This window comes from Pseudonaja textilis, chromosome 1, assembly GCF_049901715.1.
Source record: "Pseudonaja textilis isolate UNSWEBS1 chromosome 1, rPseTex1.2, whole genome shotgun sequence".
Lineage (NCBI taxonomy): Eukaryota > Metazoa > Chordata > Lepidosauria > Squamata > Elapidae > Pseudonaja > Pseudonaja textilis.
This window is the reverse complement of record NC_141990.1, coordinates 71,503,651-71,526,751: the sequence shown is the minus strand read 5'-3', so window position 1 is coordinate 71,526,751 and position 23,101 is coordinate 71,503,651. Positions and strand designations below refer to the sequence as shown.

At 38.0% G+C, this 23,101-nt stretch overlaps 1 protein-coding gene across 1 annotated transcript in view; it reads right to left on the bottom strand.

The window, feature by feature from the left end:
• Positions 1 to 289: 289 nt before the first annotated feature.
• The window catches only part of GALNT2 (polypeptide N-acetylgalactosaminyltransferase 2), a 69,981-nt gene continuing 47,169 nt past the window's right edge, over positions 290 to 23,101 (bottom strand). The window contains exons 3-16 of the mRNA XM_026705172.2: positions 22,663 to 22,816; positions 19,970 to 20,068; positions 19,787 to 19,854; positions 19,329 to 19,394; positions 18,744 to 18,865; positions 17,578 to 17,665; positions 13,248 to 13,335; positions 11,938 to 12,041; positions 9,834 to 9,960; positions 7,855 to 7,947; positions 7,451 to 7,534; positions 6,169 to 6,295; positions 3,907 to 4,026; positions 290 to 1,730 (exon numbers count right to left, since the gene is read on the bottom strand). Coding sequence (XP_026560957.1) covers positions 1,575 to 1,730; positions 3,907 to 4,026; positions 6,169 to 6,295; positions 7,451 to 7,534; positions 7,855 to 7,947; positions 9,834 to 9,960; positions 11,938 to 12,041; positions 13,248 to 13,335; positions 17,578 to 17,665; positions 18,744 to 18,865; positions 19,329 to 19,394; positions 19,787 to 19,854; positions 19,970 to 20,068; positions 22,663 to 22,816 — 1,496 coding nt within the window. The 3' untranslated portion in view covers positions 290 to 1,574. The remainder of the gene's footprint in view (positions 1,731 to 3,906; positions 4,027 to 6,168; positions 6,296 to 7,450; positions 7,535 to 7,854; positions 7,948 to 9,833; positions 9,961 to 11,937; positions 12,042 to 13,247; positions 13,336 to 17,577; positions 17,666 to 18,743; positions 18,866 to 19,328; positions 19,395 to 19,786; positions 19,855 to 19,969; positions 20,069 to 22,662; positions 22,817 to 23,101) is intronic.

The window sequence follows — 23,101 nt, the reverse complement described above, 5'->3', positions numbered from 1 at the left end:
AAATTCAAAGGTTCACCGGCTTATCTGAAACATTGCAAAACTAGAGTCCTCATCTGAGTGGAAAGATGCCCATTTTTTTTGCAACGAATATTGTGGCCGTCATGGAAAAATGCACTTTACAGAATACTCAAACACAGGTAGAACACTGGAGATGAACACTGTCAAGGAATGATTGCATAATAATTTACCTTTTGTCATTTTGTAATCATTGGGAAGAAGGGCATGTTCTGTGAACGTTTTCATTTCTCTGTTTAAAATTTTACATAAACTGTGTTTTTTTTTAAAAAAAAAAAAAAACCACTTGATGAGGACAATACATGCAGAGATGGCATTGCTCCAATACAGAAATAGCAGAATGGGGCCACCACTTCCAAAGTTTTACTTCTGCACCAATGTTGAGACATAGTGACAAGACATAAAGAAAAACCTCAAACCATGATACTCAAGAGCAGATGCCTCACAGCTGCAACGTTGGTCATTTGTAATAGGCTTGCTTGTGATTTCACAAGAAGGCTATTTGTGGGTCTTGTGCTATCTGTCATTCCGACAACTTTCCAAAAGGAGTAAGAAACGGTAAAGAGGAGAAACCAAGAACCGAAGCCCCAAAGCTGTGTGTGTGTTTTTTTTTAAACCTTGTTTTCAACACAATGGAGTCTAAAGTTGCTCAGTACAAATACACAAGAGTTATCCAGAGCACACGGCATGGAATTCCTTGAACAGAAGGTGACGCTTATGCTGGTGAGATGAAGCGGGCAAGCCTCTTTCTGCCATTCCATCAACCTCTGCAACGGAGGTCTGACCACTTTCAGGAGAACGAAGTGCAAAAAAAAAAAAAAAAAAGTAAAAAAAGGCACACTTTACAAAGCAGAAGCATCCAGTGTTTGCGTGTGAACACAAGGCAGCGGCACAAACTCGCATCTTCACAAAAATGTTGTTCTTCCGCAACTGTCCAATCTATGTTCCAGTCAAGTGTTAAAACGCTTTGTTGATAAATTACAGGATGATGAAAAATTGATAGAAAGTTGTAAATTTTGACAATATATATTTTATATATATATTTATATATTTATATTTATATATAGCGTTTATATCTAGAGTCTCATAGAAAAAAAATCCAGGGTCCGATATACCACGCACACATGGCAAAACCTTCTGAATGATGCTTTTGACTGCTGGACTACCACAAACACCTATTTTTTATGTAAAGGGAGACTGCTCGTGAGGTTCTTCCAGCCACTTCCCTCCCAAGTATGCCCTTCCCTTCCCTGTGTTGAAAGCAGGTTTCTATCATGTACCTGTGGTTTCTAAGGATGTTAATCGTCTGCTCAGAAAATACCGGGTTGAAGGTGGAGAGGAGCCAACAGTCCTTGATGGAAGCGGGGTGGGGATGATGAGCACTGCTTCAGCTACGTTTGATTAGATGGTGGCAGGATCCCCAGTTCCTTTGATTTCCTTATGTTCACTTTTACTTTTCAGACAAAGATGGAATACTGAGGTATATAAAGTATCAGTAATGCAATCAAAATGTTGCCCAAGGTTTAGGAAACGAGACAGTTACTTCTGTCCGAGCGTTTCTACTGCTGTAGATTCAGTGTGAACTTCCACTGCTGTGACAGCGAAGGACTGCACACTTCAACAGTCAGGCCACCGTTTTTGGCATTTCGGCTGTCTAAACACAAGTTGTTGCCCACGTACCGCAGTTTGGTATTGCTTTCTATTTGTTCCCATTTCTAGGAGGGGGAAAAAAAGTTACGCAGATTAGATAAATACACATTTTTAAAAAATAACAAATGAGGTTGCCATAAGGTATTTATTTATGGGGCATACAGGTAGTCCTTGACTTACAACAGTGCATTTAGTGACCATTTGAAGTTACAATGGCACTGAAAAAAGTGACTTATGACCATTTTTCACACTTATGACCATTGCAACATCCCCGTGATCACAGGAATCAAAATTCAGATGTTGGGCAACTGGTTCATATTTATGACGGTTGCAGTGCCTGCGCATCATGCAATCAAGCTTTTGTAAACCTTCTGACAAGCAAAGTCAATAATAGGAAACTCAGATTCACTTAGCAACCATGTTACTGATCTAACAATTGCAGTGATTCACTTAAGAATTGTGGCAGGAAAGGTAGTCAAACGAGGCAAAATTCACTTAGCAAATGTCTCACTTAACAACAGAAATTTTGGGCTCAATTTTGGTCATAAGTCGAGGACAACCTGCATTAGATGGGCTCCAAACCATCCAGCCTGCATTCAAAGGAAAACAAATTTCAAGCTCTCGGACTTTAAAATGTCTTCATACGTAACATAGTTTTATGTCATCTGCTCTGCTCTGCTTTTTTTTTTTTTTTTTTTGCAAGCACACTGAATTTTTCTGTTCCATAGTCCTTCCTATACTTACGTAAGGACAAGTTTTGTAAAAACTATGCAGTTTGATGTTGTCTTCTTAGAATCTATACAGCATTATTTCTGAAAGAGCCAGAATTGGCTCAAAGGCCAGCAACAGAACATAAATGGGCACTAGACATTTATGACATTGACAATGTTAGAGTGTTGATCGACCTCTTCTCTGGGACTGCAATCTTAAATGACACAGCAAGAAAGCGTTAAGAAAACGAACCTAGACAGTTCTGTCCAGGACTGTCTCCCAATCCTGAGCAGTTTTTACAATTTACTAATCTGGATGAGAGCTATTGTTGTAGCACTGCTAAGCTTTAAACTATCCTTTGAAGTGGGAGGAAAACAATCAGAAGGCTAAGATAAAATTAAAAGCTCAAAAATAAAAGGGAATTGAGGCAGCAAGGAAAGCTCACCCACAGAGGGGGGTATAATGGAAGGCATATAGAGTACAGGTAGACTAATGAATAGAGAAATTTTAATTACAGATAAGCCATCTTTAAAATATCTTTTAAATTTAATATAGAGATTCTAGTTCTTCGACATGAGCTAGAAAAGACCCAAACCTAAATATTTCAAAAAGTAAAAAGCACCACAGATTGCTGCAGTCTTTTTTAAAAAAGAAAAAGAAGAAAGCAACAAGTAAAAATTATTTGGCAAAAAAACCAAATACAATTAATTGTATATTGCCTGATAGTAGAAAAAAAGTCTTTAAAAAACCAAGAGTTCATAGTTCTGATTTTTCCAGCATTTTTTGCTTCAAGATGGCAATAGGTGGTGTGGTACTAGTCAGAAAACCTGGCACTTCACCCTCTGCAGTTTGCTTTATAAACACTATAATTAGACAGTGCTTATTCATATATGCAAACTATGCATACAAGCAGTGGGAAAAGTCTGAAGAAAAAATTACCCTAGATAATTAGAAGTAACCAATTTAACAGTCATGTCATGTGGCATAACCAGGAGAAGAGCAGATATATAAATACAAAATGGCAGTCGGCTGCTTGATTTCTATGAACAATCTTCACCATCAAATAGATGGGAATAGAAGTAGAGAAGTGTCATTTTGGGGAATCTGAAGGTCACAGTCCTTTCAGAGACATAAAGAACGCGGCCAAGACAAAAACCTAAATTTATTTCCATTTCATATTAGTTCAATTTCAATTAAAAAGGTCAGCTCAAATTAATGAAAAACACAATTCAGTGATTGGACTTTTACATTTAATAAACGTGCTCTTTGGTCTCACTGATAATTGCAATTTTTCAACATTTCTTCAAGCTACACCAAGGGCTGCATCTGTGGCTTCTAGGAGCTGTAGGCAGCCTTTGAGACTCAGGTTGTAGATCCAGACTATAATGGGATTGCATTTATAACAGCACGTCAGAAATCCCACAGCGGACAAATCCCAAGAGTTCAGAGTTCATAAGGAGGGACCAGGCTAGAGGGCCATATCTCATCTTGGAGAACATTCAAAACTGTGGCTGAACTCCAGGTACTGACCTGTCTACTATCATTCTCTCTGCAGCCCTGAAGTTTGATGAGTGATCCAGCAGCTCGATCCACCACCGTAAGGCACAAATCCATATGCTTCACTGACTTGTCCTTTGTTAAGGCCCATTCCTGAAACATAAAGCAATGACACAGAATTACCTCCCATGCACATATCCTGCCTGAAATCATTCCATCTCTTTTAATCCTACATTTTAATTACCCAATTTTTATTTTGTGGGGGAAACTTATTTAATAATGAAATGTTGAAGAAGTAAAAGGGAAAGTTAGAAATCAAATACTTGACTACTTTTTCAGAGCAGCTTTTTTTCTTAACATTTCTAAATATGAAATAACACAGTGGGGGTTCTAGCATTAAGTTAAAGGACATTAAGAAATAAGTTCAAGGACAGAAATCTTTTATATTACGTATTACAAAATAAGGCATTCTAAAATTCTCTAGCAATGTTATACTTAGCTTTGATTCTACAATTCAAACAACCTTATGTTTATTAACACTTCAGAAAATATATTTTTAAAGTTTTAACTTATTTAAGCCATCATAGTGTTAACAATTTCTGATTTATATTGCAGTTAATATCTGTGTTTCACATTATTCGCATCTCATAATCAGAGGTGGTATTCAGCAGGTTCTGACCAGTTCTGGAAAACTGGTAGCGGAAATTTTGAGTAGTTCAGAGAACTGGAAAATCCCACCTCCGACTGGAGATTTTACAGTATCCTTTCCCTGCCACGGCCACCAAGCCACGCCCACAGAACCAGTAGTAAAAAAATTTGAATCCCACCACTGCTCATAATGCAATAAAATAATTACTGGGGAAGAGGGAGTAAATGTCTGACTTCATCTGACACTGCTGGTAACTTGCATTCCTTTTTTTTCCTTTGGGGAAAAAAAGTCAAATAACACTTTTGGGGGGACGCTCAATATTAGATCAGAATATGTTTACCTTTATTTACTATATTCACTAGATCTGTAGCAATCTTTAAGCTTAACTAGAAATAATTTGTCATATACCTCCATCTGCTGGTGCTATGGCACAACAGCACCCAGTTATCATACTTGCCAGATAAGACAAGCCTATATTGCCTCATCTCGCTACAGAAAAAAGAAACCCAGACAGAAATCTTGTGTCATGCCCAATTTCTCCATCTATCCCAAGTCAATTTAAATTTGCCACTCCAAAAAACAAACTGGAGTCGATCCTTCTACCCTTAAATGAACATCTGTGAATGTGATCTACTTCTATATCTGTGTTTCTCTCTCTCTCTCTCTCTCTCTCTCTCTCTCTCACACACACACACACACACACACACGCACGCCACACTCTAAAAGAAGGGAGAAAAATAAATCAATGCATCTTAATTGAATAATCAGCTACTGGTTAACATTAATCTCCCATAAAATACCCTATGTATAAAATTAATTGATTCCCATTTACACACACCGATGACCCAATTTCACACAGAAGAATGAAGGAAAATATTTAGCAGCACCTTCCTCCTTCCCTCTTTCCAGCCAAAATAACAGGAGGAAGGAAGGAAGAAGAGAGAATAGAAGAGGGAAAAAGAAAATGGAGATGTGAGAAGGGTAGGAATAGTAAATAGTAAGGGAGGGAAATAAGCAAGAAAGAAGTGCTCTCTTGATCTCAGAGGCCAGGCAGGCAGCAGGGATGAGCCTCCAACTTAAGAAAAAGGCATCCAAGCTGCAGCTATTTGCTCTTCAGCTTCTTCTCTTCTTCTCAGAAAACGCAAGGAGCTGTACTTCCCCTTCATAAGAATTCATAAAGGGAAAAGAGGAGGGGGGGTCTTCCTCCAGAGTAGGTCACTTACCTATCTTTCATTCAGAAAAGAAATAAATCCACGCAACTGAGAAGGGCAGGTCAACTAAAATACTTTTTCCTATTTCATTTCTCTTCTGTGTTTCTTCTTCTTTTAGTTTTAACCTCTATTTTTTTCATACCTCTTATATTAAACCTTTTCTAAAGTTTATACTACTAAAGTGAGTGTGTGTGTGTGTGCGTGTGTACATATGTGTATGTATATGTACAATATATATACAATACACACACACACACTCAATGGTGCTGAATGGAGGGATTTACAACTTGTGCCCGAAGTTACAGGTATTGAGATGTCCACGGTCCTACGATCGAAGTTCAGGTTGGGATGTTACAGAGAATTAGGACTCAAGTTGATTTTTTTTACTCCCATTTAAGAACCAGGTGATGATTTTTTGAAGTACTATTATAATACCTGATTTCCCCCAGCATTATGACATTCATAAACACCGACAACGCCATCTGCAAAATGGCCTAATGTGTCAAGGCAATTGGTTCCTTGCTGCAAAGCCCCAAAAGCTATGTCCTGGTGATCAGGTACCCTGAAGAGAGGAAAAAAGAGAGGAACTTCTTAATTCTAACCAAAATGCAACTTTAAATACTTATTCTACTTGGTATCAATGTTAGATATGCATCTACGCAATTCAATACATTTTTCCCGAGTTTCAGTTTTACTCAGTTTCTCTCACCAAGTCCCCAAACTTCATTCTAAGCTCTAGAAGAGCTGGAGATCTTGAGAGCAATGATATAGAGTAGTCTGCAATTACAACAACAGTTTCCCAATCAGCAGGTCCTCAAACTTCAATGGATTTAAAATCACAGTTGATAAAGAAATGATTTGTTTATTTATTTATTAAAAAAATTTATAGCTCACGTGGCTGGTGGCTTACGACAACTTCGGGCGGCTTACAAGGTTATTTTAGCATACAATTAATTCCGCCACAATGTACTTGCTGATTAAGCTATAAGAAAATTATATTGTACTGATTGGGTTACTAACTGCACATGATCATCAATGCTATTTGTTTTCTCAACGGTGTGGACCCAATCTTATTCCCCCCCTGAAAATTACTTCCTCTTCAGGAATTCCCACATTTAGGAGATAGGGAAATGATGAGGTTAGATTTAAGGTTATGCAAACACTTCTATCATCTGCTTTGGCTCTTCATATCACTACTGTACAATCAAGATTATCTGGTTCTATCATCAAGGTTTCCAATGAGTGAACAACTCTCGGAGATAAAAAGGGATGACTAACAATGAAGAAATGCTTCCTTTCTTCAAGCCCCAAATCTGACTATGGCAACCGACTGATTTGGCTGCTGAAGAACAACCCTCTATGACACATGGGCAAAGGGCAGTCAGAGCTTGTCTTAGGCTGATATCCGCCACCTAACCATGCTGCAAGTTATGAAGACATTAGATCAGACAGAAAAGAGATTAGAAGTGTGAGAATCAAGGATATAGCTTATTGATCTATTAGATTCAGGTAAGTTCTATGGACGATAGCAGGCCCCAGTGGAAAGAGATATGAACCAAAGTTTTCAGCTAGGATGAAAATATACCAAAACTATTTGTAATCCTGCTGAGCCGTTGCTAACTGTGAAAACATATTTTTGCAAACTATGCACTAAATCAGACTATATTTATCAGTCTGGCATCAGTTAAAGTAATTTTATACAGGAATAAAAACTTACCTCAATTCAGGATATACATTTTCAAGGTACCACTTGAATGGTTTGCAGTTAAGTCTCTTTCTCAACTCCATTCGGCTTTGAATACTATTGAGAGAAAAAGCTTTTCATTGCATCTAAAAACTACCCCAATCAAAAAGCTATTTTTATGGACAACCTATTATTTAAATAAGAAGCTGGCAGCTAAGTATTCTCTGCAACTTTCGGACCTCAATTCCCATCATTCCAGCTGCCCTGGCCATTAGCAAGCAGAAGAAGTCCAAAACTGGGCAGAGTACCATCTTGCCTTCTTCTGATTTAAGCAAAGATTAAAGATAAGGTTGCGTGCTTATTTTAATACCATTAATTTCCACCCTGCTGCTCCCAGAAAATAGGCTCAAATAGCTGAAAGAAATAATTGGACTTACTTGCCATAAGGTACATTTCTGGCAGAAGGCACTGCTGCATAATAGAAATTTTTGTATTCATCCATCCAGACTTCTGCTGCTCTGCGTGTATTTCTGGAAATAATTTAAGGCACAGTATTAATTTAAGGCACATATATATTTCCTGGTATTTGTTTACTCCTGTAAACAGCGAAAAGCCTTCCACTTTAAGAACACCACTATGCAGAATAAGTCATCTTTCAAAAAGCACAACAATTTGTTGGCTTTGTATTCTTTAGCTCTTTTTTTCAGGATTTGTGTTTGTGGAAGGAAAATGGTATGAAGAATCACTGTATTTTGGCAATGAGTCCCTACACTTAAGACTACAGAGTACATCTAGCACTGTTCCATACTCCAGAACCCTGGCTAAATAGGAGTCATACTCCATTTATCTTGTACAGACGCACAGTCTCATTTTTAAGACATAGTTACCTTATGCCTTCAGGACATCTGTGCTCTCAGGACAACTCACACGGAAAAAAAACAGATTATGTAATCTTTTCTAGACGCTTCATCATGTCTCTCCAAAACTATTGAAAGAAGTGGGACTAGAAGGGCTGCAGTATTCCTCTTTCCCTGATATGATTCTACCTTTTAAAGTATATCAAGCACATTTCTGGCTATTCAGAAGAGTTCTGAATTCTTCTGCTCAATCTCCGATTCCCTTTGTTCATACCTACTACTTAGCAAGCCCCAAATCCTAAGATTTCTCTCAATAGGATCCTTTCCAGATTTGTCAAAGTTAGCTCCCAGATTTCACTAGCCAAATGCATGTTATTAAGCAATTTGGTAGAGAGGCTAATGTTTAATAATTAAGGTACATCCATACAAAGTTTGATTATATGTTGGAGATACATTGATTCTTTCTCTAAAAAAAAAAAATTGGAAGAAACTGCTGGATCACCAAGGAATATATTAATATATTAACACATGAATGACATACAATAAATGTATCTGGAAACAGTTTTCAAACTTGAAAAAATACTATATACTATATGTATATATACATACATATGTAATGATCTAGACTATAGCAAATCCTTTTTGTAATTATTCATATTATATAATATATACTATATATATGAATAATTATAACAAAGGATTTGCCATAGTCTAGGCCTGTGATGGCGAACCTACGCAGAGCCATTTGTGCTGGCACACAAGCAGCAGGCAAACTTACCTTACTGAGCATGCGCACGCCTCACAGCTGATTTTTTTTTTCTGGTTGGTTTGAGGCCTTTTTCGGCCTCCCAGAGGCTTGGAAAAAGCCTCTGCAATTCTCAAACTGAATTATAGGCCCGTTTCGTCACTTCCTGCAATACCAGAAGTGATGAAAGGGGCCTATAATTCAGCCTGAGAAGCCTTGCCGAAAAAGGCCTCAAACAGGTAAGGGGGTGAGGGATTGCTAGCACATGCGCAGGGGGCATGGGGAGGGGCACGTGCATTGCATTCTGGGTGCTGGCACACAAGTGTGGGCACACTGGCAATTTTTGGCACAGGAGCCCAAAAAGGTTAGCCATCACTGGTCTACGCCATTACATTGTTCTGACAGTTTGTATCCAATGTTAACAATAATGTTGAAAGTTTTCAAATTAACTATCAAAAACCACATGTAAGCTTTTGCTGCGCAATAAGCATTTTTATAATGTAGATAAATAATTTATAATGTAGATAAATAAGTAAAAAAATTTTTTTACATTTCTGATGATGGGTATTGTTTTGGTTATGGTCTTGGTTTTGTTGTTTGGTGAAAGATGCCACCTCTTGATTATATTTGCTAACAACCATTGATGTGACATTCTTCCTAGCTGCTGTGCATGTTAAGTTTTGTATCTATGATGGAAATTTGTTTTTAATTTGTTTTAAGATTGTTTGTTACCTAGAGTCACTTGCTGAGATGGATGGCCATTTGGACTGAATGAGGGAATCAATCAATCAATGTTACTGAGACTTAAATTTACCTTGCAAAAACAGTCCCACTTCCTCCTGGAAAGGTATAAGGATGTTGCTTGCGGAAGACATGACCAACTCGGCTACATGGGATGATTTCAAGACTCCCACCGCATTGCCACACACGAAATGAAATCTCTGCATTCAGAAAATAACCAATACACAGAGTAGTTTTTCCCCACATCTTCCTACCGTGTTTCTCCAACAATACGGCCTCCACCAATAGGAAGGCCCAGCATGATTTCTAGGCATGAGGTGAAATTAAGCCCCACCCCCCAAATTTAGGCCTAATTAAACCATGCGTTTCCCCGCCATTTCTCACATCGTTTGTTAGAACTCCACGAGGTGAAGAGAAATGGGGGGGAAAGGTGGGGGGGTGGGGTGGGGAGAAAACTTGCCTTTAGGAGTGCCCTGCAGGTAGCCTAGGCTAGAATACTCCGATAGCCGATAGAAGCTCCCTGAAGGCAGAGTCCCCAGCCGCTTCAGGGCATGGCTGCCTGTGTCCCCTCGCCTTTAGGCAGTCTCTTTTGGGCGATGGAAGCTCCCCAAGTGCAGTCACCAGCCACTTCGAACGGCCGGTAGAAGCGGCCTCGGGAGGAGCGCACACACACACACACTCCCCTCACCCCGAGGCCACTTCTACCAGCTGATAGAAGTGGCTGGTGACTGCACTTGGGGAGCTTCTATCGCCCAAAGGAGACTGCCTAAAGGCAAGGGGACATGGGCAGCCACGCCTCGGCCTGAAGCAGCTGGGTACTCTGCCTTCAAGGGAGCTTTCGTCTGCCGATAGAAGCGGCCTCGTGGCAAGGGGAGTGTGTGTGTGCGCTCACCCCGAGGCTGCTTCTACCGTCCGATCAAAGTGGCTGGTGACTGCACTTGGGGAGCTTCCATCGCCCAAAAGAGACTGCCTAAAGGCGAGGGGACACAGATAGCCACGGCACGCCCTGAAGTGGCTGGGGATTCTGCCTTCAAGGGAGCTTTCATCTGCTGATAGAAGCGGCCTCCCGGTGAGGGGAGTGTGTGTGTGCGCTCTCACCGAGGCTGCTTCTACTGGCTGATCGAAGTGGCTGGTGACTGCATTTGGGGAGCTTCCATCGCCCAAAAGAGACTGCTTAAAGGCGAGGGGACATGGACAGCCACGCCTCGCCCTGAAGCGGCTGGGGACTCTGCCTTCAAGGGAGCTTTTGTCTGCCAAAAGAATCAGCCTCGCGGTGAGGTACGTGCGTATGGGCCGCTCCAGGTGGGGGAGGAAATTAAGTCACCCCCGAAAAGACGGCCTAGCTGTTTTTTCAGGGGTCAAAAAAAAATAAGGCCCGGCCTTATTTTGTGAGAAACACGGTATGCACCCTTCTGTTCCAGCTAACACGAATACATTTTTTTTTTTAAAAAAAAGGGAAAAAATCCCCTGCTTTTAATTGAAAGAATGGGACAGGGAATCAAGTTCACCTTTTAATTGAAAAATGAAACACATTTAAATTAAAAATTTAAGAATACTATGAAGTTATTATATTTCTCTATCTGGGCCACTTTTTGTATTTGCAGTTCAAAATCCAGTGTTTAGCAGATAACCACAATATGGACATCATAAAATTACTTGGATTTTATATGAACACCTAAGTGCCAGAATGAGAAAATGAAGTTGAGATTTATGATTAAGCATAAAATCACAAGTGCTCTTAAAGTATCAGTTTCTAGACTAATAAAACAAAATTAGTTTAATATGTTTAAAAAAAATCCCCCAATGATGAGTATTCCTATTACATGCCCTACTTTTAAATATTTAAAATGCATGGAAAATCTTTATAACCTTGTTAAATAAAACTCTTTGACAAGTATTTTAATTAACACAGAATTTATGACTCTTAAAAAGATAAAGATCCTGTGTCTGCTTTCTTCAAACATTACCCTGACTTTCTACTTCATACTTTTTTAATAGAAAAGTCTAATTTTATAATGGAGCCCTGTTGTGGCTGAATATTTGCCAATAACTTAGTTTAAAATATTAACTGCTGCTTTAATCCATTCCAGGCAGAGATCTAAAGACATGAACTGACAAAAATGAGGCTAAGATTTGCTAGCCTTCAAAAACAATGCTGTAAGTAAAAAAATGCATACCTAGGTTTTCTCCACCCCATACATCCATCATCATATCATACTTCCCCAACTCTTCAAAATAAGGTTTGTCCATCACAAAAAGTCCACCAGCTATCATTGGTGTTCTAAAAAGAAGGAAGAGGTAAAGTGCAGACAAGATACATCATATAAAAAAACACATTATATCTTAAGGTTCCAAATGGGTATTTTCTGTCCATATTTAAAAACTATTCAATTCCTTTTTAGCCATCTATACTTATTGCTCCAATGGAAAACTCTATCATTCATTCATGAACTCAAGGTTTATATATGGTCTTAATTCCTTAGATGTATTTTCGATGTATAAGATGTATAATTGGTTATAGGAAATTTCTGAAATGCTATATAGAATAATACACAATAATATCAAGTCATAATTATTCTGTACAATGTAAGTTGGTTCTCAAATAATGTTATCTCTGAATTATTTTACTAGCATTTTCAATAATAGATTCTCCCAATGATTACCATCCAACTTAAATAGACATTCTGCTTCCTTGTAACAGTCATGCTTTCAAATTTATTTTTCACAGAATTTTATAGAATTATAAAATTCGCTCCCAGTGAGAACAATGCACAACAGAATTTTGTAGCAGTACCAATCTGGATACTCGCATGGGAAGAGAATGAATCCTTTAACAATACTGGAGAAATTAAACTTCCGCCTATCGAAGTTTATTAGTAATATAAATTAATATAAAAGTATGAACACAAGATAAATATATATCTCTTTATCTCTTGTTGCACTTTTTTGGTTCCAGCACACTAATATGAGATCAAGTAACTCTCTATCTGCTGATCTGGCCACCATGTTAATTAGAGAGCCTTGCATGATTTGTTCTACTTTCCAGGCGTGGTTGCACAACAAGAAAGTAAGCCAATACATCAAGGCTCACACAAAATAGATTTCAATTCCACACATGCTGTTAAACATTATAATTTGCTTTTTGATAATGTATACAACTGCATGTATATCTTGTGCAGATAAGTATTTCACTATGTATTATTTCCAGTAATAGTGTCATATAATAATGAATGTTAAGGAGTGTCAATGCAATACAGCTATTGTAAGGTATGAAAATGGCAGAAACTAGTGATGTCTGTCTTCAAGTATGCAGTATTTTGAAACATCACTTGCATTTGGCAATACTGGGTTGTATGTTCTATGAGGTATCAATTTAATTCAACAGCAGCCTGCCAAGTCTAACTCTGGAGGCGGTAACTCAAAGCTGCACTTACTAAAAACAACAATATTGTTTTGAGAGGGGAAGGGTGTGTTGACAGGAACATACTTTATGGGAGCAACTGGATTTCCTTGCCGTGCTCTTCTTTGCTCAGGTGTCATGTAATCCCACTTGAATACCAGATTCCAATCAAAGCCTAAGAGATTGCAGGAAGAAACAGAAGGAGAAAAAGAGCAAAGTCACAATGTACATGCCTGGATATTAATACATGTCCCCCTTAACTTTTGCCTAGATATATAGTCATTGAGTTATGGATTGTAGATATGAACGTGTTCAGATATGGTTTAACTCCAGGCTCAATTGCCCCGAATTTGTTTTACTGTTATGACACTTTCAGAAACAGATATTATAGAAGTTAAAATGACAAGACAAATTTGAATGCTTTTTAAATAGAAAAGTGATATTTATCAATTTAAACATTAAAGTAAATAATGTCCACCTTATTAAAAAAGAAAACTTTTATTTCCTAATTCCCATCCTCGTTTACGAGATTACCACAAAAAATATTCTTTACAATTTCAACTTAATCTGGATTGCAAGAAACCCTGCCAGATTCCCCAGTTTTGAAATGTCAGTAGGCAATCTGAATATTTATCCCGCTTGATTTTTGTGTATTTTGCTATACTTTAAAACTGTTTTGACTTATTTTGTGCTTGGAGGAAATCACAAAAGAAATCTGTGCGTAAGCAGCAGGTATCAGCTGATCTGATCAAGAGATGGCACTGAAGTCAGAAGCTCAGATCTGTGTTTCTTGTCTTCCCTGCCAATTCTTCTACCTCCAGTTGCTATTTCCAAAACTGTTATTTTAGCTTCTCCACTCCCACAGCAGATACCATCTGACTACGTTTGAAGGAATGGCAATCCACTGACACCCCCTCAAGCTTCATGGGAACCATCTGTTGCTTAAACTCCTCTTCTCCAAGGACTGTCTTGGCAGAAACCACTTTGCAGCTATCACACAACATCAGAGTATAACAATGAGGGGAGTGGGAATGCCTGGGATGGACAGCCTCCCGCTAGCTATCCTCCTGCTCATATTGCTACTACTGTACTACTCAGCCTGTTATACAATAGCTTTCCCCTCTGATAACTTATCAGAATGTAAGCTGCTGAGTCCTTCCATAAAAGGTAGATTAAAACGATCTTCCATGTTAATCATGCTAAGCATCTTGCAGCATGCAATTTCCCAAAGATGTCACAAGATGCTACGTTTGTGTACAATTTTTCAAAAGCTGTTTAGTTGCATTCTTAGCATTTTAAGCACATATGACTTTCAGGCAACCAGCAGTACTTTTCCATGCTAATAGAACACCGTACTTTAAAAAAAAAGATCCAATTTCCACCATTGGAAATTATAGCCGTGTCATTTGAAAAATATGTTTCATTTTAATACTACGCTGTGGTGAGTAATAGAGCAACATGCTGAGCTTACCAAATCTTCATTTACAGCAGAAAGATTATATTTCACTGTATTTCACTATATAAAATGCTTCACTATATAATAAAATTCCGTTAATATAAAAATAAAGTTAAAAGCAATCATGAATGCCAAATCTCAACATGTACATACACTGCAGTAAACATTAGGGGGCTCTTTTGGAACATGAATCAGTAATAGAGTGCAGGAAAATCTGTAGTGCCAGTGGTATTAAAGAAATACTACTGACACCAATGCATAACATGAATATATCAGCTCGGTTTGATCAGAGGATGATAGCAGACCGGGCACTGAGATAACCTGTATGGTTACAGGACCATGCAGATGTGGCCTTTTGATTTTTTTTTCATACTGAAATCAAATCATTGCCACCCATACTCCAATGTCTCCTTTTGCAACCCTTTTCACAATTATATGTGATTCCAAATTGCATAATTACTTACAGCGTGTAATTATGCTGAGAATCGCAATATATGAGCAGCACTTTTATACTCAAGAGACTCTATCTATTATAGCACACCAAAATAGACTGCCATGATCATCAAATATCCAGAGCAACAAACCCTCACAATAGATGCCATACAGTATTTCAACGTGTAACAGAATATCCAGGAGAGGTGATGGATGATGTCAAGAATACAAATGTGTTCTTAATCTAGGCTACAACAGACTTTGACAGCAATGCCTCTGACTATTATTAGGGCTCCAGATTTCCCTCTTTGCTTTTCACCTTTGAATTCAAGAAAATTCACATCTAGGCTTTCCTAATTCATTTTACAAAAGAAATGGAGGACAAAACCTTCATACAAAGGAAAAATATGAAAACCTGAAATCAAGAATCAATGCTGAGTGTTCTTCCTTATCTTTTTTTAGACCCTCAAATACTATAACATTGGCTATTTCACCATTGGTAAAATATTATATTGCAATTGATTCCCCACAGAGAGTTAAAGAGAAAGTATATTTGTTTAGCTCTTCACATTATGCCAGATTTTAGCAAAGCATGTTTGTAAAGGAACATTACATGCAGATATAAACACTATTCTTTTCTCACATTAGATGGGATGCAGGCTCATGGCCTTTCTTAATTGTCAAGGATCCGGCTATATATCTACACAGCACCAGTACAGATGTCAATAGAACGGAGAGATAAATGGCAAAGAATGCATCAAAATATATTTTAAGGATTCCAGTTTCTGTACTTGCATCACATATTGAGAAACAAGATGGAATTTGCATCATGACATATATCATCATTGGGATGCAAACTTGGCTTTCTGTAGATGACTCTTGACTATATTATCCTGCAGCAGTTGATGACAGTGTCAGGAGATGGAATGTACATAATATTCTGAATTTGAAACAGTGCTTTTGATTTCAAGACAGGATGTTCCAACAATTCCAGAAGTGATCTGAATTCAGAACAGCTCTGAATCAAATTCAAAACAGCCAGCTCAGGGTTCAAAAAGGGATACCCAACTCTGTGGTTTCTTCCCCAAACCCCCAAAACTTTAACCTTAGACTGTCTACTATTGACCTCACCGCTTTCCTAAGAGGTCTGTAGGGGGCGTGCATAAGCGCACCAATGTGCCTACTGTCCCTGTCCTATTGTTTCTTTTATTTTTTTAATATGTATCCATGTATTCATAACTATGTTTTTACTTATACCTATTATCTTGTAAGCAATTGACAAACCAAATAAAAATAAAGTATTTAAAGATCAAAAACGCTCAAGCAACCCACTTCAGATTTAAAGCAAATGAACATTCCAAAATGTTCAAGTTCAATATATTTTGAGTACCCATGATCAAGAGGCTTGAAATTAATAAACAATGTGCTGGAATTCCCAATCTATTTTTTCTTTTTCATCTACTTAAGTGAAGCAATTAACCTTCTGCTAGATAAACTTGACTCTTGGTGACTTCAAAGGCACAATGACGTAGCTTTCTCAGCAGTTGAGGTGGATGTGATTTGATATTAACTATCTTCTCTGATGTTCTTTGAACTTCTCAGTTTAGCCCAGTGTTTCTCAACTTTGACTGCCTGAGGTTATTTGGACTTCAACTCCCAGAATCCTCCAACCCCCCATGCAGGTTGGGGAATTCTAGGAATTGAAGTCCACACATATTCAAGTGTTTAAAGCTGAGAATCACTGGTTTAGCTGATAGCCCTAGAATAGCCCTGGTAGTTTCGCCCACTCCAAATGCTAATCAGTTCTGATTCTGATTAACTTTTCTTGAGGTCAGTTTGGTGCTGCTATCTGAACTGAATGAATTCTAATCCAAGAATAAATAACCAATAGTCACTTGCTAAGCTTATCCTAGAATTCGATTTCATTCCATTCTGGATATATAGTTATGGAGAAATACCAGACTGTCGGGTCCTGAGTGTAAATTCAATACCAGATACTGAATACACACAACACTTAGGAGAGAATTATTTTTATCATTTTCACCACCTTTCCTGGAATATATAGAAATGTTTTAGAAAGGAAGGAAAGGAAAACAATATGTTTTATTTCAATTTCCCAAGTCTCCTTGACAAAGCTGAGACACAAACCTCACAGGTTCAGAGCTCTTAGATCCCACGTCTGAGCCCATGGAACTATAAAAACACAGAAAGTTGTTCTGTAGTGTGTCAGGATATTTGTATGTATTTTCTACAGCATCTCTTCAAGACCGTGGGCAGAAATGTTTCCCATCCCTTAGACCTGGGCCTTTTAGCAAGAAAGGCTTTATTCCCCTGCAAGATTTTTATTGCACACACTGACTAAAAACATGAACAAGATCATTGCTCTAAAGGCTGGAAGCATGCTCTGACCTTTTACTCCATTTATTTACGCAGGAGGTAGAAAGGTATACGTTTCTCAAACTAGTATCTGGATTATTGCAACACATTTAGAGACCCTGGAAAGATTTCATATTCCAATAAAATACTTACCGCCTTTTAAATCAGCCGAGGCCCCCACATACTGGAAATTGTCCATATTAATTACATCAATTATAGGGGATACAACGCGGGTCTTATCCTGAAATACGTTTCAAAACAAAAGTTAATGAACAATAGGCTCTTGCGTTGTTTTGAATATTAAATAAAACCATGATCTTCTTTAGAAGGTTAGCTTTTAAATCCAATGCTATCCACATATACAGTGGCTAGCATTGAACCCACCTACCCTCAAGAAAAAAGAAATTCCACCCTCCTGCTCTAAGAACATGCTGTTTGCTAGAAATTAAGTACAGTAGGCTTTTGCTGAGTTATTTTGCTCACTCAATTCAATTCTCAAGGAAATTAAGCGTTATAAGTTGTACAAGGATAGGTTTGAAAAGGCCTTGGATAGCACAAAGTTATGGTTATTAGCCTCGCTCCCATAGTATCTGCCCCACGGTATCTGCCTGACTGGTTTGTTCTGATTTCTTCAGCATTTACTATCTTTTTGACTTTGTATGCATTTGTTCTTAAGGCTTGGTCTTGTATGGCCAGAATTTGCCCCTCTGTCTTTTTCTTCAACTTTCTTGCCCTTAGCCATTGCTAGGTCTTTATTAATTGTTATGTTTCAGTACCACTTCCTTCATTTAGAATTCAGTCAATACACACTGATTTTTTTTTTTAATGAAAGTGTTGCTTAAAATTAAATGAAAACTACTTCGGGTAGTCCTCAACTTATAAGCAGAATTGAGCCCAAAATTTCTGTGGCTAAGCAAGACAGTTGTTAAGTGAGTTCTGCCCCCCACTTTACGACCTTTCTCACCACATGTTGCTAAGTGGATCACTGCAGTTGCTAAGTTAGTAGCACGGCTGTTAACTGTCTTCCCCACTGACTTTGCTCATCAGGAGGCTACAAAAAGTGATCACATGCAACCACTGCAACCACCACAAACATGAGTCAGTTTTCAAACGCCTGAATTTTGATCACGGAGATGCTGCAATGGTTGTTCATGTGAAAAATGTTCGTAAGTCGCTTTTTTTTTTTTTTAGCGCCGTTGTAACTTCAAATGGTCACTAAATGAATGGTTGTAAGTGATGGACCCCCTGTATTTTTCAACGCAAAAGAGAATCCAGAGGCCAGTTTTAAGAGACCGCTAAGATTATTTCTTGCGACTAACCTCCGCTACTCTCTCCAGGAGAGGCTCCAGCCAGTGCTCGTTGCATTCACAGTGACTATCCAAGAACGTAAGGACTTTTGCTTGTGCTGCATCTGCCCCTCGAACACGAGAACGCATCAAACCTGAAAAATCAAGGGCACATACTTGGCTTGATTGCGTTTTGCAATCAACTGCATTTTTACTATACTGCCTACTATATTTTTCTCCCTCTGACATTAATCTACCTAACAATCTGACAGAAAGACTGGTAAACCAATCAGAAGCTTCCCCATATAAAGTACCTAGGAGGACTTCAATAGAAACAATCTTCAGGCACTTTAACTTAGAGCAGTACAAGGAAGTCATTAGAAAAATCAGATCTCCACTTCGGAACTGTTGATTTAAGAAAGGCTCCCATGAAGATGTTGATTAAGGAAAAAAAAAGTGAGCTGGCAAACATAATTTAAAATAGCTATCAGATGAAATGCCTTGCCTCCATTGTGCAATCTATTTTCTTCTACATTCAATGCGTGCAGAAAGAGAAAATTACTCTTTTAACCAAAGCTTTAATCTTCATATTGTTTCCAGTCCTAACAGGACACTCACCTTCCCGGCGGTCATTTCTAAGTATCTTCACTTTCTCAATTTTACCTAATAAAGCACCATCCTCAGCTAGAAAAAGAAAAGAAAAGCAGTTAATTCTTTATCTTGAACCAAGAAACTGTCACAAAAGAGTCTTCCCTCCTTGGAAAGTTCCTAACTTTCAGAACTAAAGCTAATCTGATTTCCTTCAGATTTCCACTATAAGGCTGTTTTGCAAGTCTGAATGATGACAATTTCATCTTGAAAAAGTAGAAGAGACAGCTACTTAAGGCAGATTATGGCGTTAAAGATGCAAGAAAATAAATGCTCTGGAAACTAAAATCAACCTAGGACCCTAGATAAATGTATGCCCAGTCAACTCAGAGCTCCAGCAGTATGGATTATAAGTCCCATAGTCCTTTGTCAGAACAACATAACATCTCATGTATTGCACTAAATAACAGCCTTGTAAAAGTACTTACAATCATTGCTGTAGTCATCTACTAATATAATTTCCTTAATAAGATGTGGTGGGCTTTTTTTGAGAACACTAAAAAGAAAAGAAATTGGATAAGAATAATCATCTAGTTCAATCCACTGAGAAAAACTATGTATTGTCACTTTGTGGTAGCCCTTTGCGGTTTAAGAAAGTGTTGCAGAAATACCTGACGACAGTTCGAAGGAGAGCTGATCGGGCCTCATTGTGAAAAGTGATGATTACACTAGTGGCTGGTAAGTCTACCCGCCATTGTTTGCGTTGACACCTTAAAAGGAAGGACAAAAAGGTTTCAAATGGTAGTGCCACTGACGTGGAGATTCTCATTAAAAGCTGACCTCAGATGTATCTGTGTTAGATCGTCTAAGGAAGGAGCAAGAGCAGAAAGATTGAAAGAAAGAACAACTGGCATTCCCTAGGCCAGGGTTTCTCAATCTTGGCAGCTTCAAGATATGTGGATTTCCACTCTCCTGGGGAATTCTAGGAGTTGATTCCACACACAGTATCTTAAAACTTCCAAGGTTAAGAAACACTACCCAAAGCTGTGGTTCCATGTGCCCAAATGAGCCCAGAAGACTGCTTAATATATAGTTGGAAGACTGTAGGAAATGTTACAAGCTCATCACTAAGATGAGGGGTCCCCAACTCCCGGTCTGTACATCAGCACCGGTCCATGGCATGCCAGAAACCAGGCCACACAAACAAGCAAGGCCCCATCTGTGGGATTCAGGCAGCATGCAAAACCACACATAACCTCCGGTCTGCGGAAAAACCTCTCTCCACAGAACCGGTTCCTGGTGCCCAAAAGGTTGGGGAGACTGCTGATCTAGACAATCTTGCAAGTCTGAGCCATATTCATGGCTGTCCCAAAGGCACTTTTCAAAAGGCAACTGGGCTTTCAGGTTTTTTTCCTTGAAAATGTTTTGCTTCTCATCCAAGAAGCTTCTTCAGGTTAGCAATCATCTAATGATCAAATCTAATGGGGAATGGAAGAATTTATATTCCTTAGCAGTCATCTAATGAATCTCCATAAACATTTATTCATGGGACAGTTACTACTGAATGTATTTATCAATCATGTATTCTTGTGTTTCTGATCTTTATAAGACATTAGCTTGGTCCCAATCTTTCAGTTTATAAAACAGAAGACTTATTGTTCTTTCCAAAAATATAAAAGCACATTCATTTGCTATATTTTTAAATTTAAATGTGCTTTTAGAATACCTGAAGGAGAAAGTCTCATTTTCTGCAATGTCTCAGAGCTTAATAAATGTAGGCATTTCTAAGAATGCTTTCTTCTACGATTGCTTATTGAGAATAAACCTGAATTACTGCTGAAATATGCTGCATCATGTTTTTTTCACTTACAATCCATGCTATACTAAGTTTTATCAATCCTGGGGGAGGAGGCCCGGTATGACGGCAAGACATACATTTTCAAGGTTTCACAAAATATTCAGTCTATACAGGGTCTAAAACATTATGCATCTGCTATCCTGTTTCCTTAAGAGGTAGACAACTTACAAGATATAACAATGAAAAAACATGTAGCTCAACAAAATTATACCATTAAAAATATAAAGGATTCACATAAAGCTAATCAAAATGAATTAGTTTAGCAGTCTAAGAGGAATGTAGGCTAAGTAAATCAAAGGCCAAATGTTTATAAATGACTTGGCTCATAAAATGTTAAGCTGCCTAAAAGTTTCATAGACAAAAGGACTGATGATCTGGTTGTCCAGCTTGTCATCTCAGTGACAAGCTTGTAACATTTATACTGCAGCAATCTTCAATCCAAATATTAAGCAGCCTTTTGGGTTCATCTATTGTTCATTCCCAAAATTCCAGAATTAATTAAAGCAGGTGAATATTTCCCATGCCACTGGACCCTTCCTTAATAATAATTGAAGCAATTTTCAAATGTTTTTGTTAACTGCATAACAAGCTCATAACTTGGCATCAATGTGTGCATCTGATGAATTCTAATTCTAGTCTGAATACTGAAGACCAAATTTAGAATAGAAGGATGCTACATTTTTTTCCTGTTCCCAGTATTTTTTTAAGCAAGATGATTATTTCTTTATCAAAGCAAAACAATTAAACATAAATCTTAAAAAAATCAAGATCACAAGACGAAATGCATCAGAATATTCCATGTGATAAAACTAATGTGCAGGTTCCCTGTTGCTAGGGGATCTTCAGGCCTGTGGAAAAAAGACATGCTTGGAGGGCTTTCCAGAATCACAGACAGTGAGAAGTAAAAAGGAGCCAAGAAATAAAGAATATGTATCTTGATTTTGCCTCATATGTGAGGCAGTTATTCTGCATGTTTATTTGAATAAATATTAATATGCCAATTTCATTTCTAATAGATGTTTATAAAGCATTAAGTAAAACAAAACATCCAAAGAGTTTGAAAACTGATTTAACAGTGACATTAAAATCAGTAAGGTGGAATTAAATCTTCAGTCGTGCACATAACAGTATCCCAGTTAGGCAAGATTTAGAAGCCATAATAATGCCAAGCAGGGAAATAATTGAGATGCCAGTGCTGACACAGTATCAAGGACGTTGCCTTTCTAGCATATTCCAAATCAAGCAGGTCTTGTACAGACTATATAATTTCTTAAATTGCTTTGTATTCTTTTAGAATTGCCATTCAGTGCTTTGCATTGCTGCAACTTAGCAGAGAATGTTATGACAGAAATATAAATAGGATCAAATAATCTGAGCTAACCACTACTGAACTCTTGAGAGCTGCAGCTGAGCAATTTGCTTAATATTCATGTTCTACTTCGGGTACTTTTCAACTTGGGCACTATTCATTACAAGAAAACAATTTCTAAGATATGTGGTACTTACTGATCATGCCTTGTGTCCTGAACATTTCTGTCCATTCGTAATTTATCACTCTCCACTTGATTAAACTTATTGCGGGCATATGGGTCTTGACCAGCTTTGACCATAGTGACTCCAACATAAGCATCCTGGTCAAAGTCTTGCCACCTAACTTTTCCTAAGAAGAAAAACTGGTATTAACGGGAGACCTAAGACAAATTGTGGCTTTGGTAAAACACTTTTCAGCATATAGACAAACATAGCCAAGTTCTCAAGGACTAGCAGCAGATGACATCTCTCTTCCAAGCCCACTCAAACATTAGTGTACCTCCTACACTTGTAACATTGCTGTCACTTTTTAAATTCTGGATGGCATCTCTACTCTGGTCTGCTTTTTGCTTTGAAAGAAAACAGAAACTGAACAGCTGATGTATGGTTTTAGCTTTTGGTACTTCTGCTTGTG